Raw genomic sequence first — 15,872 nt, 5'->3', positions numbered from 1 at the left:
TGTGGTAGCAACCATTTGCTTGGCAGTGGTAAAGCAATGAGTGGAACCTGGTTTTATTTTGGCTGTGAAGGAGGAGGAAGGAGCTCATGTCCCAGGAGAGAGGAGGTAGTGGTGACAGGAGGAAAACAACTGCTACAGGGATCATGGGATCATGCTCACTTTGAGGGCTGACCAAAGGAAGGGAAAAGTGGGGGAATGGAATATGAGCCATAGCAACAGATGAGGAGGTGTGCCAGCAGATTTCACTGCCAGCTAGAAAGCTGAAAATGTGATGCACAAGAAACTGTGAAAGAAGGAGAAGCTTTGTGTTCTGTATGAGTAAGAAGCTTTGTATTAACAATGTCCTTTCTAACCTGCATTTCATTTTTAGTAATATACTGGCATGCACAATGAGGAAACGGACAATGTGCCAGGTCTGTGTGGAAGAGAACCCCAGGTTTCAGGAAAGGGGGCACCTTGCAAAGGTAACAAAGCACCCTCATGGGGACAGCCTGCATGTTTTGGCTCACATGTTTTCATCTGCTTGAATTTAAACTCTGGAATCAGTGTGGCAGATGCAAACCCATCACTGTTAAACTGCAGAGCAATTTCCAAAAACTGCTATAGCTGAAGGAAGGCAATTTACCTTAGCACAACTAATAATGAACTGGTAAGCAACTGAAGTCATTAATCACAGTCACAGACTGGTTTGGGCTTGAAGAGACCTCAAAGATCATCCAGTTCCAACTCCCTTTCCACGGGTAGGGACACCTACCACTAGACCAGATTGCTCAAAGCCCATCCAACCTGGCCCCTAGAACAGCCATGACAACAACCAACCGTTTCAAGCAGCACCAGATGTGCCCAGGTCATTTGCTTGCAGGGGCAGGTCCTGTTGCTCCTGTAATGGGCTAATCATACACAATATGTGGTTTTAGACCACCGTTAATGTTTGTATCTCACTTTAGCTGGTGGGCCTCAGAGAACAACGAGCACGCAGTGCACAGCTGGCAGGGAGCCCCAGGGCCTCACCTCAGAGTTGCAGCCAGCTGGAGGCACCAAGCTCCTATCCTTGGGTCTCCAACCCCACCACTGTAGGCAGAGACTCAGAAACAACTATTTTTCACTTGGTGATTAGGGCCAATGGTGGTGGGGTTTAAAATGTTTTTAAACTTTCTATTTTGTTATTTTTTATAATTTCCAGTAATATTGGAGATACATATTGAAGATATGGCCACGGCATCGGTCAAGAAAAGTGCACTTTCTACCAAAATATAAAACGGGTAGGTACTGAGAAACACATGGAAACAAAATGAAAACTTGAGCGATTTTGCTCTAAAGCCTGGGCTATGCCAAATGCAAAAGGAAACCTGAAATATGGCTCCTATATCTGAGCACATTCACTGTGACTTGCACCACGTGTTTAAAAAACCAAACACCCCCCCTCCCCAAAAACCAAACAAGGTATTAAAGCACATAAAACAAGAGGAATGATAGCCGCTTTCTGGTAAGGCAAGATTGCGTTCTAAAAACGCAAAGGTATATTCCATGGTTGACTGCACAAGGTATAAAAAACAGAATTCAACTTTATGCGTCTTTTTTTCTCTCCTTTATTGCCCAGAGAAGCTGTGGCTGCCCCACCCCTGGCAGTGTTCAAGGCCAGGTTGGACGGGGCTTGGAGCAACCTGGTCTAGTGGAAGGTGGATGAGCTGGAACCTGGAACTGGATGAACTTTGAAGTCCCTTCCAACCCGAACCACTCTACGACCGTCCGCGGCACAGCCCGCCCTCCTCCGCTCCAGCACCGCCTCAGTCCTGCAGCACAGCCCGCCCTCCTCCGCTCCAGCACCGCCTCAGTCCTGCAGCACAGCCCGCCCTCCTCCGCTCCAGCACCGCCTCAGTCCTGCAGCACAGCCCGCCCTCCTCCGCTCCAGCACCGCCTCAGTCCTGCAGCACAGCCCGCCCTCCTCCGCTCCAGCACCGCCTCAGTCCCGCAGCACAGCCCGCCCTCCTCCGCTCCAGCACCGCCTCAGTCCCGCCCCTCGCCCGGGCCCCCCCCCGCCTCAGCCGCACCACCGCGCACCCATCCCGCCCGGCAGCTCCGCGCAGCCGCAGGGTTTGCCGCGCAGCTGGGGGCGGGGCTGGGGCGGTGCCCGGTGGCCTTTTCCCTCCCGGTGGCGGTGAAATCAAACCGCGCAGGAGGCGCCATGGTAAGCGGTGGCTGCGGTGGGGCTGCTGCTCCCCTCCTTTGTGCCCGGTTAATGAGGCTGTTGATCTGGCGGAGCAAGCCGGCCATTGCAGCTGGTAACCCGCTCCTCGCCTTCTCTCCGCAGCTGCGGCCGCTGAGGCAGCTTGGCGGGGCCGAGTCCCCTGTCGCTTTTCCCCCGCTCTTTGGGGGAGGGCCCGCGGCGCCGGTGCGGGGGGTGCAACGTGGGTCATGTTTGGGTTCTTGAGGGGCAGTGTAAACCTAAGGAACCCGGCAGAGCAGGCCCCGCAACCGCAGCTCGGGAGAGGGGGCACCGCGGTGTGGCCGCGGGTGGTGCGGAGGTGAGGGGAGCTGAAGGGGTGGCCGGTGTGGCCAAGTGTGCCGAGCAGCGGTCTGCCTGCTGTGTTGTATAGGTGTGAGTACCTAGCTGAGGGGTAGGAGAGCGAAACCAACGTGAAGGTTAATAAAGCTTACCTGGAAAACACGTTGATTCGTCACTTTTCTCTCTCTGTGCTGGTGTAAAGGCGCCTGAGGGATGTCACACTTTGTGGGTTCTGCTCCTCTTGCTGCAGATATCATTCGGGCTGTTTGGGAAGGCAGGGAGAAAGAAGGTGATCAGTCTGTTTTCTCTTGGTGCCCCTACTTGTGTGTATGATGAGGGTCTGGATACCAATCCTGTGATGTACTGATGTCATCAGAGACAGCTATGATGTCAGTGCTGATGTAGGGCATCACTGGCTAAAGCAGGAGGGAGGAGACTTCAGAAAGTATTAATAATGCTTTTGTTAAATGTACTGTATTGCTTCTGTTTCTGCCTGTGTGTTACTGTAGCTGCATAAGCTGGTTTCTCAATTTATTGTTAAAAATCTAAGTCTGGCTGTTTTGCTCCTGAAAGATGTTTTAAACATTGTGCTGCCCTACTGTGTAGTTTGTTTAAGAAGGAAACAGTAGTGAAGAAGTAAAAAAATGGCACTAATTCCCTTCCAGCAGGACTTGCACACAAACCCAAGTTATCTTTCTTGCAGCACCATGTTATTAGAATCCCTACTTCCATTGACTGCAGAGCAGCAATATTTATGTTGGCTTGTTTTTCTTTTTTGAGGGAGACCACCTTTTGCCACCATCCTATTTTGCTCTTTCCATCCCCCTTTCAGTTTCTTGTAGTCACATGCAGCAGTGCAGGGTCACATAGACCATGAAGCAAGGAGTGGGTCAAGGGAAAACAGTCCTGTTTAATATTACAGCCACTGCTTTTGGGTTGTTGAGGAGTGTGCTAGATGCTGTTAATAAAACCCCAGTTCTCTGTGAAGTACTTTATGTCCTGATTTTACAGGAGCATGTCAAAATAGCATCTCTAAGTTTTGTATTACAGGTGGCAGTTTGCGAGTAGTCATTTCTCCCTTTTCCTTCTATTTAAATCCATGTTATTTACTGCTCAGTCACACAACTGCAGAGAAAGAAGCATAGTTTTTAAAGTGTGACTCTGAAATCAGAAGGTTGGGTAGGAAGTTTGAAGAAAGATGTAGTACCTTCAAATGTACTTTATCTCCTTACTAAAAACCTAAATGGACTACATCTCACACTAGCACCTCTGTATCACAAGATAAATAATAGCTCTGACAAAAAAAATGCCTGAAACAGAAAGCCCAAACCCAAAAGATATTCCTTCTTATCTTAAACATTTGGATGAGTTGCTGATAATTGATATAAATATACATTTTTAAATCTAGTAACATTGGAAGGGACCTCAAAGATCATCTAGTTCCAACCCACAGGTCACACCTTTCAGTAGACCAGGTTGTTTGAAGCCCTATCCACCCTGGCCTCGGTATGCCAAGAAACATGCGGGCTTGAGCTGGATTGGGTTGTGTGACAGGTCAGCTCCAAACTTACAGCATGTGTCACTCAGTTTGTTAAACTGCAGATTTATTATCTTGGTGTAATGATTCTTCAGGAAGAAGTAGTTTATCCAAAAGTCTGGGGTTAGTGGTATAGAATTTTAAAGGACAGCAAATGTAACTTAGATGTAAGTAGGTTTGAATTCTGAGCAGATGTTAATTATTCAAGTTGCTGAATGTGTTGGTTGCTTGTTTCTTTTATCCTTTTCTAGTCCAAGAAAAAAGGTTTGAGCTTTGAGGAGAAGAGAGCTCGCATGATGGAGATCTTCTTTGAAACAGTAAGTAACGTGTAATTGTCCTATATTTACGTTGTTGGGAAAACAGGTCCTGAAAGAAGCTTAGCTGTAAATGACCTCTGTATATCCTGCTGTGCATTTCACTGATGCCCGGTGTCATCAATATATAAATTACAGGGACAGAGCTTAATTCATATAGCCTCTGATCACGTTGGCTTATCTCTAGGTGGAGCCAAGGCATTCAGATGCTTAGGTGGTATCAAATGCTTCAGGTGCTCCCTATTCAAATCTTCCAATTTCGAGTTTGTTCTGTCAGAGCGGTTAGGAAAATTAGGAAGTATCTCACTGCAGTTTATGGGAGGAGGAAGGCATTCGAGTGTAGAAAAGATGAGGAGACTTGGAAGAGGTCACTTGGGAGGTGAAACCAGGGGATCCAGAAGCAGAGATAGAATTATAATGGGACATAAGTAATTCACAATATTTCACCTATTAAAAAGAACACTGTGGGATCTTGAGTATTTGAGCAATGTGGTGCACCTGGTGCTGACAGTGTAACCTGTGTTCTGCCTGTCCTAAAGGGTTTACAGCCTTAACTAGAGACAAGATCTAGGTGACCCTGTTTGAGCAGGGAAGTTGAGCTGGATGACTCAACTTCCATTTGGAATGCAGATGAATCACCACCATCCCCATTCCAAGGAATAGTGGGCCCTTCCAGCTTCAACTATTCCATGATTCTGTGACTTGAGACCACCAAAGAGCAGAAAAGGACTTTGACTATATAATAGACTTTTAAAATTATTTAATTAATAAGTGTTCTATGTCTATTGAGGGATGTGCAACCTATTTCCCTAGCAAAACATAAGCCTGCAATGTATTTCTTACTTGCTTTTTTTGGTATTGATTTAGTGTAAAAAACCCACCCAGACTTAGATGATGCTGTCATTTGGAACTAAAGTGCCTTTTATGTTTTGCACAGAAAGATGTGTTCCAGTTGAAGGATATAGAGAAGATTGCTCCAAAAGAAAAAGGGATTAGTAAGTGTTACAAAACTTAATTCTTGTGAGTCATACAGGTCAAACTTTCTTGGCTACAATTTTAGGTTTGTGATTGTAATGGTGGGGAAAAATAGCTAGAAAGGGAGACCGGTCAATAGCAAGGCTGTAGGTTTAAAAGTGACATGAACAGCATACTCCTGTCTCAGTTTACTCATGTTAAATGGGATGTGATTTTTCCTAGGCTCTGAGATGCCTGACTTGCAGTGACTTTCAGTGTATGAAATATGTGCACTCAGGTACTGATCAGAGGATTTAAATGTTTGTCTGTGATGTCACAAATATCTTAAAATGCTAGCCTAGATTTACACAGTCCATATAAGCTTTTCTCCCCTCAAAAAATGGCTGGACAGCTGTAAATGGAAGGGGGTTGTCTTTTCAGTGAAAGTCTTCCTGATGAGATCCATTGCCTTAGGATTAGGTCCAGGAGGATTTATCTTATGCTGCTGAGTTGTTTTATATGGTCCTCATTCCGCTTCCTTTTGTGCTCATTAACAAAAGGGTGGCAAGGTATAAAGTTTGTGTAGTTGCCACTGTCCTTGACTAGCATGTCTTTATGGCACTGCAAGAGTAAATGAGCTTCTTGGAAGAACTGCAGGCATATGGGGATATTGCAAAGCAGCGTTTTTCAGTTACGTCTTCAGCTAATGGGCACTCACAGGCTTCTGAAGAGATGTGCTGTGGTCTTGATTGGTTTGTCAATGCATATGTTTAATTGTAATTTGCAGGAAGAGGATGCAAAACAGTAAATACAAGCAATGGAATGTTGTATTAGAAAATCTGGAATGTAGAGTTTCTAAAACCATCAACACATTTTAATAGTCCACATTCATCCTGTCTCTGCATATAAAGGCATTTAGCCATGCACCCTAGGCCCCAGTTACTCTGGAAAGAGCAATGTCTAGGCTGCGGAAATGCCCCCATGCTGGCATCCAGCCTTTAGCTTCCAAAAGATCGGATATTTCTGATCTGGGATCCCCTTTAGACTTGAAAGTCAGACACTGAAAACCATAAAGTAGCTTAGAAGTCTTTATATCTGCAGTGTTTGAGTATAATAACAATTACTTTGAACAGACACAATTTTTAAAGTGATGAGTTATACCACACATTTGCTAGAAAATGAACAATTCAGAAATGGTTTGGATCCTTTGACTGCAGTTCACTTTTTGTATTGGAGCTGACTATAATCAAAAGGAAGATCTGTATCTCCTGAGTCTGTAGACAGATGTCTTTGGTGCCTCTTCTACTGTTAAATGCTTTGATAAGCATTACAAAGTGAAATGTAATTAAACCCCTAATCAAGAAATTGTAAATCAATCCATGTTAGAATTCAGATTGCAAGATAACTTCTCAAGTACCCTCTCATGAGTTTATTATGGTTTATACTGTAATATGCATGTATGTCTTATGTATAAGCTGATGATTTGAGATTCATCCCTTCAAGTGAAGCATCAGGCATGGTGTCTTCTTGAAATCTTCCAGCTTACCGATGCCATAGTAAAATACTCATGCAGATTATTGTAAACTTATGATTTGCATAATTTTCTGTAGTTTAGATGCTATGCATTTCTAATTTGATATTTTTGCTTTTATTAGCCTCGATGTCAGTGAAAGAGATTCTGCAGAGCTTAGTTGATGATGGCATGGTGGACACTGATAGAATTGGAACTTCTAATTATTTCTGGGCTTTTCCAAGTAAAGCTCTTCATGCCAGGAAGCGTAAACTAGGAGAATTGGAGTCTCAGGTAAATCTATTTTAAGGAAAGCGCTTGTTTACCTGAATGGATTTGCTTTTTTCTTATATCTTCTTGTCATTCTTGTTCATATTATGCTCTCTTGTGTGTGTGCATGTATGTGTGTACCCCTGTACTGTACACAGATTTTACTATAGGAATCATCTGACACATAAGGTATGACATTATCTTGCTATCATATCAGAAAACTTTTGGAAATTGTTTTAGTTGGAGCTTGAGAAGACTTTGTCTACTTGCTGCTTTCTGGAAGCATGTTATTTGTGATGTAAAACATCATTTAATGACTTTCTCTAAATATTTAAATAGCATATGCTTTCATGCATCTTTTATATAATGTAGGCCATCATGTGGTAATGATCTAAAAACCACGAGAGGACTGGAATGTGTGACCTAAGTAAATGTGACAGTGGTTTGTTCTTATGGCCAATGTGCTTTCCTCTCTGTTTTTATTGGTAGCTTAATTTGCGAGCATTTGTCTAATCCCATATTGTACTTTCATGAAGAGAGAAGAGCAAATTAGTCATGATCTTATGAAGAAGAGCGAGGCATCTTTTGCTGCAGTATTTCTATTCTATTGATCTGGTTCTTTACTACTTTTTAGGAGCTGTCTTTCTTGCTTATCTTAATTGGAGTGGGAAGACATCTATTAATCAGATTTGTTTACAAGTGGAATGCGTCATTAACAAGATCAATAAACTAGCTTTGGTCTGATGGTGCCACGGCACTGCCAACCTTTCCCATGCTTATTTACCTTTATATGTCTGTTCCTCAAAGAATCATTTGAATTAATGCAAAATTATTGGTAGTATCTGAACATGTCTACAGTCATTATTTTCTTCAGACATAACTCTGGTATTATCGTTGCCATCTTATGTACAGCCTTGGCCACTTCAGCTGCTACTTTAAGGCTCCAAACTGAGTGTATAAACTCATGCTTTATTCCCAGGCTTGTATTGTAAAAGCAGTTTCTTTATGTGCATAAACACTTGTTTATGCATAAGAAGTAGTGTGACCAGCTGAGATGTAACCTTGTCAGTTACCCCTTGCTATGCTGTCATGGCTTGTAAATCTGTTATTAAAAAACTGAAAGATTCCAATCCACACATCTGTTTTAATCAGCGTAAGTTCATTTCCTTTTGCTCTGAATATTTTCATTAATGGCTTGGATACTCTTGATGGCTGTCTGAAGGCATTTAGTGTGTCTGCTTGTGTAGATCTGGCAGAGGGGTACTTCTGTCACATGCCCAGTACATTTGCTGCAGTTTTCAGGATCAAGAACAAGACTTCCTAGAGCTTTCATTTCATTTCTCCTTATTTACTACCTCATGTCATTTTTATGAGCCAGTGATACATTCAGGGGTCTGCGGCAGTAAGGAGGAAGTATTGCAGTCCTTTCTGTCATTAACAGTAAGTTGATAACCTTTTAGGCAGGTGCTTCAGATGAGTTGGGAAATGCCACTTGATATAGCTGCTGTGGGCTGTATTTTTGTGTGTGGGTCACCAAAATTGTTGACTCTTTAATTTCAGGTTCTACCACTGACTTGCTCCATGTTTTGAGTAACTTTCTCAGCATCAGATGTATCATGGATATAAACTGTACATTGTGGTACTGAGACTTGGTTAATATTAAACTGTCCCACTGACAATTTTGTCTGCTGCTTTGTTGCCTTTGCTTTCAGAACTCAGATGAGTCCAAGCATTAAAAACTTACTCTGTTTAGCTGAATGTGCTTGTACTGTTTTCAGGCATGGACTTAGTCTGGCATGACAGGGTTTAAAATTCATTCATTGGCTGCTAGTAAAAAATGCACCGATTCCCACTCTGGTGAGTTCTGTTTCTCTGAAATGGGAGATCAGTTTACCCCAGTTTGGAGCTGGGTGTCCTAGTAACATTACTCAGGTTATTAGTATGTTCACACAAGTTTTAGACTGGGCTACTTACCCACAAATGCCAACTGAACAATTGTACAAATACATGCCAAAAATCCTGCTTTGCTCACCAAACACCCTGGTGAAACTGTTGTTGAACGCAAATTATTTTCTCCTGGATACTTTATATTTTTGCTCATGCTCCCCATTAATCCAAGTAGCTGAATGAAGGAGTTAGTATTTGTCATCTTTGCCCTTGGGCCCAGTCCCATTGTGAATTGTAAAGATAATTGATCAAGCAGGTCTCTGTCATACCCTGATGAGTATCTTCCTTGGAATGTCTTGCAGAATCTGCTTAATATGCTCTATCATGGGTATCCAGGGGTTATCTACTAACTCCTTTATATGTACTATTACATTATTAAACATAAAGCTATCATTATGGAAATACAGGCATGTAATTATTGTATTGTAATGTTATTTTATGGCTACTTCTGTGTATGAAAGAAACTATGCTGATATAAATAGTTTTGTGATATAAACCTGTTCCAGTTGAAATAGTTTTGTTGCCAAACATTTATTTACAAGCCAAGTCCTGCTCCTAACATACAGGGTTATTGATGTAAGAGCTCTCTTTAGACCATGTTATGAGTGCATAAAATACTCATATTCATTACCTTGCTTTTCTGATGAGAATGAGAATGTTATAGCATTTCAGGGGAAAACATTTTCTCTAGCTGAAAATGACTTCTCTGTTGACATGGTGGAAAGGTGGCATTTTCAATGAATAGCTCTCTGAATGTTTTTGCAAGATAACAGATTCTCTGTCTCTGAACTGAAATTTGCTCTTTTAATGTGTGTATGCTTCTTGATGTGAACACATACAGTTTTTTCTTGAGGGTTTCTGAATCCAGTCACCGCATATCACAAAACTTCTCGTCACACCATGCAAAGAAAAGGAAAAAACGTAAGCTGTTGTATGCTTTCTGTTGCACGTTGCCTGTCTTTCATCATTCCTGTATGCAGCTTGTGGCAAGCTGAGCGACATGTTTTCTTTCTGTGTCATGTCAAGATCACTTGTTCCATGAGTTGGTCTCTTTCTTCAGTTATTAAAATCTGGAATCAAGCCACCTTACTTAAAGTACAAGTTTAAAAATCTAGTAGTTCAGTTCATACTGCAATTAAAGCTTTTTATTAGGAAGCAGTATCTTTGTTTTCTGAGCGAATGGGTAAGAGGTGAAGGGGAAGGAGTGATCCCAAATGCTGAAGAGAGACATCTGAAAATAAGTGGAGGAACAGAAGAAGCTTCTATAAGATGCACATTCTCCTATTAATTCATAGTGCTGAGGCTTACGTTGGGCAAATTGGGCCTGCTACAGGACCTTTTGCTTGCATGCATTGGTACTTCATGTCAGTTTAGTAAGCAGCTTTTGCCTCTACATCTTACAGAGCTTGTGATTACGGAGAGGCTGGTTTAGCAACTGCTCTTGAAACAAATATTTTGTTTCAGATATTTTTGTGATTATTAAGCCACATCTCAATTTAGAAACTTAAGAGCAAAGAAGTCCGGCTCAGTGTTAATGATGAAAAACAAGCCAGTTTTGTCCAGGTGTTTTAAAGTTGCACCTCACAGTGGTTGTGTATAGCATAGATTTTTGTTAGAAGGGATTCAAGTCATCAGTGTGATCCTTTTGTGCAGAGGAATGGCAATTAAAAACAATGCTCGAAATAAAGGATGTTGGTGCTGCTCTCTAACCCAGGGTTACTATTTGGACTTCTTCCTGTTCTTCTGAAAAGCAAGGACAATGAGCATCTTCAGTTTGTGTAACATCTGCTGCATTTTTTTTTCGTTGACGGCTCACAGAGTAAGATTTGCTAAGTAGGTCCCTATGGGTTTTGTACTGATTTGTTTTGCAGTGGCTGACTTAAAGGTTTATGCCTTCTGCTGGATACTTATTCTTCACCTCTTGGTTATGCTTATGCAACTGTGAATTGGACCACTGAAAAAGTAAAGACGTGGGAAGTTGCATTTTGGTTTGTAGTTGCATTAGTACAGCTATGAGATGGTGATAGCAGAGCAAGGATGTAGATTGAGTATTGTTTTAACAAGGTTTATAAGTGGAGAAATTTTTAACGGAACTTTACCTTGTTGAGAGAACTGTGGAAGCTTTACTGAGATGTTGGTATGTTTTTTTCCTTCAATGAGGAAGGGTGAAATGATGTGGGTTTATTCCTTATCAATATTTTCCTGGCAGTCATGTTCTGAAGTTTTCGATTACCTATGGTCAATTGTATTTTGACAAAATGAGATGTTTACTCTTGGCATAATAATACCAGAAGCTTCAGAGTTTCATTAAACTAATGAAGAATCTGACCTATGCAATGAAAGAAGAAAAATCATTTTTTGATGATTCTGCTGCCTGTTGTTGATTTCATGCATAAAATGTGCTGGAGATTAGCAACTCCAGTATGTTAATCACAGTCCTGTTCTATCTTGGACAATGGCTGCTAATATGTTTCATGCGATTACTTGTGTGCTTGCTTTTTGTATTGTTCTGATGTATGTTTATGTTACCTGCTGAAGAAGAGAAGGCACAAATGCGTCCAAAACCTTGACAACAGATGTATCAGGTAGGAAGAGGCACTAACAGTGAGTGAGGGAAGAGAAGCTTTTCCGATATAACCTTAGTATAAGAAGGCTCAGCTTAGATTTTCTTTCACTTTTTCATATGTGTCTTTGGTAAAACACAACTGTGCTGTTTGTTTTAAATAAGATGCTAATGCAAATGTTTTAAATAAGATGCTAATGCAAAATTTACATTTTGTTTTATAGTAGCTTGAATTAAATACTAATTAAAGTAACTAGTAAAAATGAGGTTTTTTTCACACAAGGCCTGTTGAGTCTGCAGACCACAACCCTCAAAAGCCATAAGGAATGTCCCGTCTCTCCAGCACTTTCTCTACCACACTCAGCATGACTTAGGGAGAGTCTTGGCTGGAGTTCCACAGGACAGGTTTAGTACTGATGCTGCAGGGCTTAAGGGGCATAGAAGCATTTTCAGTGGTCCTTGCTGATATTGAAGAGTGTCTGGCAGGGATATGTGCTTGAACTATAAAGTCACTGAGCATTACCAGAGCATAGTCTAATATTTTAACAGATAGGGACCTGAAACACCAAGTTTTTCCAAAGATCTTGCAGTTGTTAGTGGAACAGTCCTGTGAGCACTGTAATTCAGTAGCTTGGGGAAACAACCAGTTTACTTTCTTTCCCCAGTTTGGTTTTGTGACATTTCATTCCATTGTTCAGTTCAAAGCTGTTTATTTCACTGTTTCATTATTAATTGTTGCACTTACCTTATTTCTCATGACATTACTTTCCTGTGGGTTAGTCTTTTGTATTCTTAGCATTTGCAAGGGAAAGTTTAACAGAATACAGTATCAAAGCTGCTGTTCCTTCTGAAACTGGGAGTAGGATGGTGACACCTTGTACTGCAAGAAAGATTAAGCTGAGTCTTCTTAGAGCAGGATACAGGATGGACTTTCTATGATGTTCCCTGTGCTCATTTCAAAATACACGTGACCAACAGAGACTTGAGGACAGTTTCTGGCAATTTTTTTCCTTCGCTAAGCATTGCACTGAGCCACTGTTATTTAAGATGGAAGGGATTAGTTGATGTTTCATTCCTTAAATCCCTGCCCTAGGGTTGGTAAGAGGAGGGATTTTCACTTCCCATGACTCATGCATTGAGCCAAGGGAAGAATTTGGAAGTCAGTACATCCTAATTCTTATTTGGCAGATAGTTAAAAAAAAAAAAGAATTAAATCCCCAAATAAAAATCCCCAAATCTCAGGAATGAACTTGTCGAAATAGAGTGACTTCACATATACCAAATTGTTTGTACTTACAAGCATTGAAATATGAAAAGAGAAAGGATTAATTTTGTTAAATAATAATAATAATAAAAAAGACTCGGGGAATGCTGTATTAGGAAATGCTTTGTTAGGAATGCGCATTGTTTGGAAATAGTTAATGGAAAAAAATAATCATATTGGTGAGTAATCTGGCTTGAAGCCTCCTGGAGATGTTTGACAGCATACCTAAAAGGAGAGAATCTTGTTTGTTCAGAATGCACACAGAAAATTTTGAATTTTAATGATCAGAAAGTCCTCTCAAGATGTGGTTTGGTTTTTTTCTGCCCTTTTAGGCAGATACATTTTTTGTCCTCAAATACTGTGACTGGATTACTGTGTGAAAAATTGCTGAATAGGGACTGCTTGAGACCACTGAGTGAAGAACAAGGAATTTCTGCCATCCACGTTGTTTCACTCTGAACAGCCACTTCCTTGATCCGATTGGCTCTCTCATTGTCAGTGTATTTCCACAGTCTGGAGATTGATTCTGGACTGTAAGTAGGTACAAGTGCTCAGAGGTTGCTAGCTTAAAGTAATCAGTCCTGAAAGGAGGTACTAATCTATGGAGATGATAGATGTTCAGTAAGGGGTAACAGGTCTTCAGTTTTCACCCTGTCAATGGTTTTGAATGGGAGTCTCACTGTTCTTGGTTTTTTTGTTCCTTGTGTTGTTGAACATTAAGGACATTGGATAAAGTGTCTTAAGGTTTATTGTGATCTTAATATTTGCTGAATATGTTTTAGAAAAGCTTAACACTATCTTTTTAGTATGAAATTTATAAATGTTGGGGAAGTATCCTATCCTATCTCAGCCTGAGAAGATAAGGCTGTAGGGAGCCTTTCCAGCAGTCTTCCAATACCTAAAGGGGACCTTCAAGAAATCTGGAGAGGAACTTTTTATAAGGGCATGTAGTGACAGGACAAGAGGGAATGGCTTTAAGATGACAGAGGGGAGATTTAGATTAGATATTAGGAAAAAAAATCTTTATTATGAGGCTTGTGAGACACTGAAACAGGTTGCTGAGAGAAGTTGTGGATTCCCCATCCCTGAAAGTGTTGAAGGGCAGGTTGGATGGGACTTTGAGCAACCTGATCTAGTAGAAGGTGGCCATGGCCATGGCAAGGGGTTGGAACTGAATGAGCTTTAAGGTCCGTTCCAACCCAAACCATTCTATGACTCTATGAATAGTGTAGTTAAAGAATTGTTCTCTAAAACCAGAGTACATCGGTACTTTTGCAACTAATGCGTGTGACTTGTGTTAGAAATTATCTTGTTAGATGTTTTTCTCTATTATGTATGTTTACAATTTAATTTTATTAGGTTGCAGAAAACATGATAAATTGTCCTTTTCATGGAAAAATAAAATTCTAATTGTTGAAGAGTTCTCTCTTTTAATGCCCATTGTAATAAACAAGCAGGATCCCAATATGTTGCCTAAGCAGTTACAGCAGTCTTCCCATATCCATGCTGGGCCACCCTCTTCCCCTCATTTGAGGGCATCTCATTTAGCTTTCTACTTTATTTATTCTTCTTTGGATTGGATTGGCCATTTTGATAATCTGCTGAGTGATTCCATTTCCTTCTGGCTCAGCTTTTTCTTTCTCCTCTCTTGCATAGTAATGACTCTCCCAACAGGCAGTTAACCACCCCTCCCTATATTCAGCCTGCAGGCTTTCACTGCCCTGTATGTTTTCTTTGAAATAAAGGGCTAGACATATGAAGAAATGGCCAACTTCATACCCTCCAGTGGGAGCTGTAGCAGTAAATATCCTAAAAGCAAAAGGCTGAGAATCTGCATCACTTAAACACTGAGAATATGTTGATTGCATCTATGCTTGTTTGCTTGTTGATCCAGATGAGCTTATTCCCTGGATCAGTCTCCTGGAAGATGCTAATAGAGTTTTATTTGAAACAGTCCAGGGGTTTGTTACCTCTTTGCATCTTGTACTTGAGAAATGTTGATGTCTTAAAATGGTCCTGAAGTCCTAAAATGTTCAGCAGAGAATACTCTTCTAGTGCTGTTACTTATTAGAGCCTTCTGGAATTATGTTTAATGGCATGCTACAAAGCCCTGGAGGGTATGCTTAGTTACTGCTGTCATGGCAGACTTCTAAAAATACAGTGCTCTGGAGACTTCTGGTAGAATTAAGCAACCTCATAATTTGGTGTTCATTAGTTGAATTTCATGCTTTTCCCTTTACTAGTTGTTAATATGTAACTAGATTGATGGTAACTGTGAAGTATAGGTTTTCCTTTCCTGCCTTCTTGATGAGCTTAAGTTAAAATTGGCACATTTAGGCTCTGTAGTAACTGTGAAGATTATAAAGTAGGTTTGAAGGAAGAATCCTACTGTATTAAAAAGGATATATTGTTAGTGTGCCCTAATAGTGTATATTGTATATTCTTTCTGATACAATGCTAGATAAAAAATCTTAGCTTTTTCTAACAGTGTTTTCTGTGAAACTAAATTTTTTAGATATTATCATCACATGGTTTGCATTTCCTTTTCAAAGAAGCTTGCATGTGGCTGCTGACTCCATTGCTGACATTGCTATGAAAATGTTAATCCAAAACGCAAAGAAATTGGGAATAAATATGGGCCTTTTGCTTCAGGAACTAGTCAAATCTGTCACAGATGCACCTCTATGCCCTGAATGTCTCCCCATGTCCCATAGTAGGCATGGCAGGTATGAGTGATGGCTCAGCATATCAGCAGAAACCCAGCATCCTGAGAAAGTTTCAAGGCTTACGTGTTCTGTGCTCTCTGGCAAACCTGTAAGCTTGTCTGTGCTCTAAGGCCAGCAGCTTTCAGCCTGGGGGTAGGGCAGAAGTAATCCTGCTTTCAAAGCTGGATTTGATGGAGACACTGAGTTTTGATCTGATTTAATTTGAGCTTTGATTTTCATCTTAAAATCTTGTCATTCAATTAATATAGCATATTTTATTTTAGAAACTTAGCATGAATGCA

The 15,872-nt window shown here is 41.0% G+C and overlaps 1 protein-coding gene across 2 annotated transcripts in view; it reads left to right on the top strand.

The window, feature by feature from the left end:
- The first annotated feature begins 2,071 nt into the window (after window positions 1–2,071).
- Window positions 2,072–15,872, top strand: part of MND1 (meiotic nuclear divisions 1) — a 42,467-nt gene continuing 28,666 nt past the window's right edge. The window contains exons 1-4 of one of the 2 annotated variants that reach the window (XM_005148944.4): window positions 2,072–2,188; window positions 4,295–4,360; window positions 5,295–5,352; window positions 6,967–7,115. In XM_005148944.4, the coding sequence (XP_005149001.1) occupies window positions 2,186–2,188; window positions 4,295–4,360; window positions 5,295–5,352; window positions 6,967–7,115 (276 nt within the window). In that variant the 5' untranslated portion in view covers window positions 2,072–2,185. Of the gene's footprint in view, window positions 2,189–4,294; window positions 4,361–5,294; window positions 5,353–5,554; window positions 5,610–6,966; window positions 7,116–15,872 lie in introns of those variants that run through there. The other variant, XM_031048799.1, reaches the window with a different exon arrangement.

The sequence above is a fragment of the Melopsittacus undulatus genome, chromosome 7 (assembly GCF_012275295.1).
Source record: "Melopsittacus undulatus isolate bMelUnd1 chromosome 7, bMelUnd1.mat.Z, whole genome shotgun sequence".
In the NCBI taxonomy this organism is placed as follows: domain Eukaryota; kingdom Metazoa; phylum Chordata; class Aves; order Psittaciformes; family Psittaculidae; genus Melopsittacus; species Melopsittacus undulatus.
Note: the sequence above shows the minus strand (reverse complement) of the source record. Positions and strands in the feature narration are given on the sequence as shown.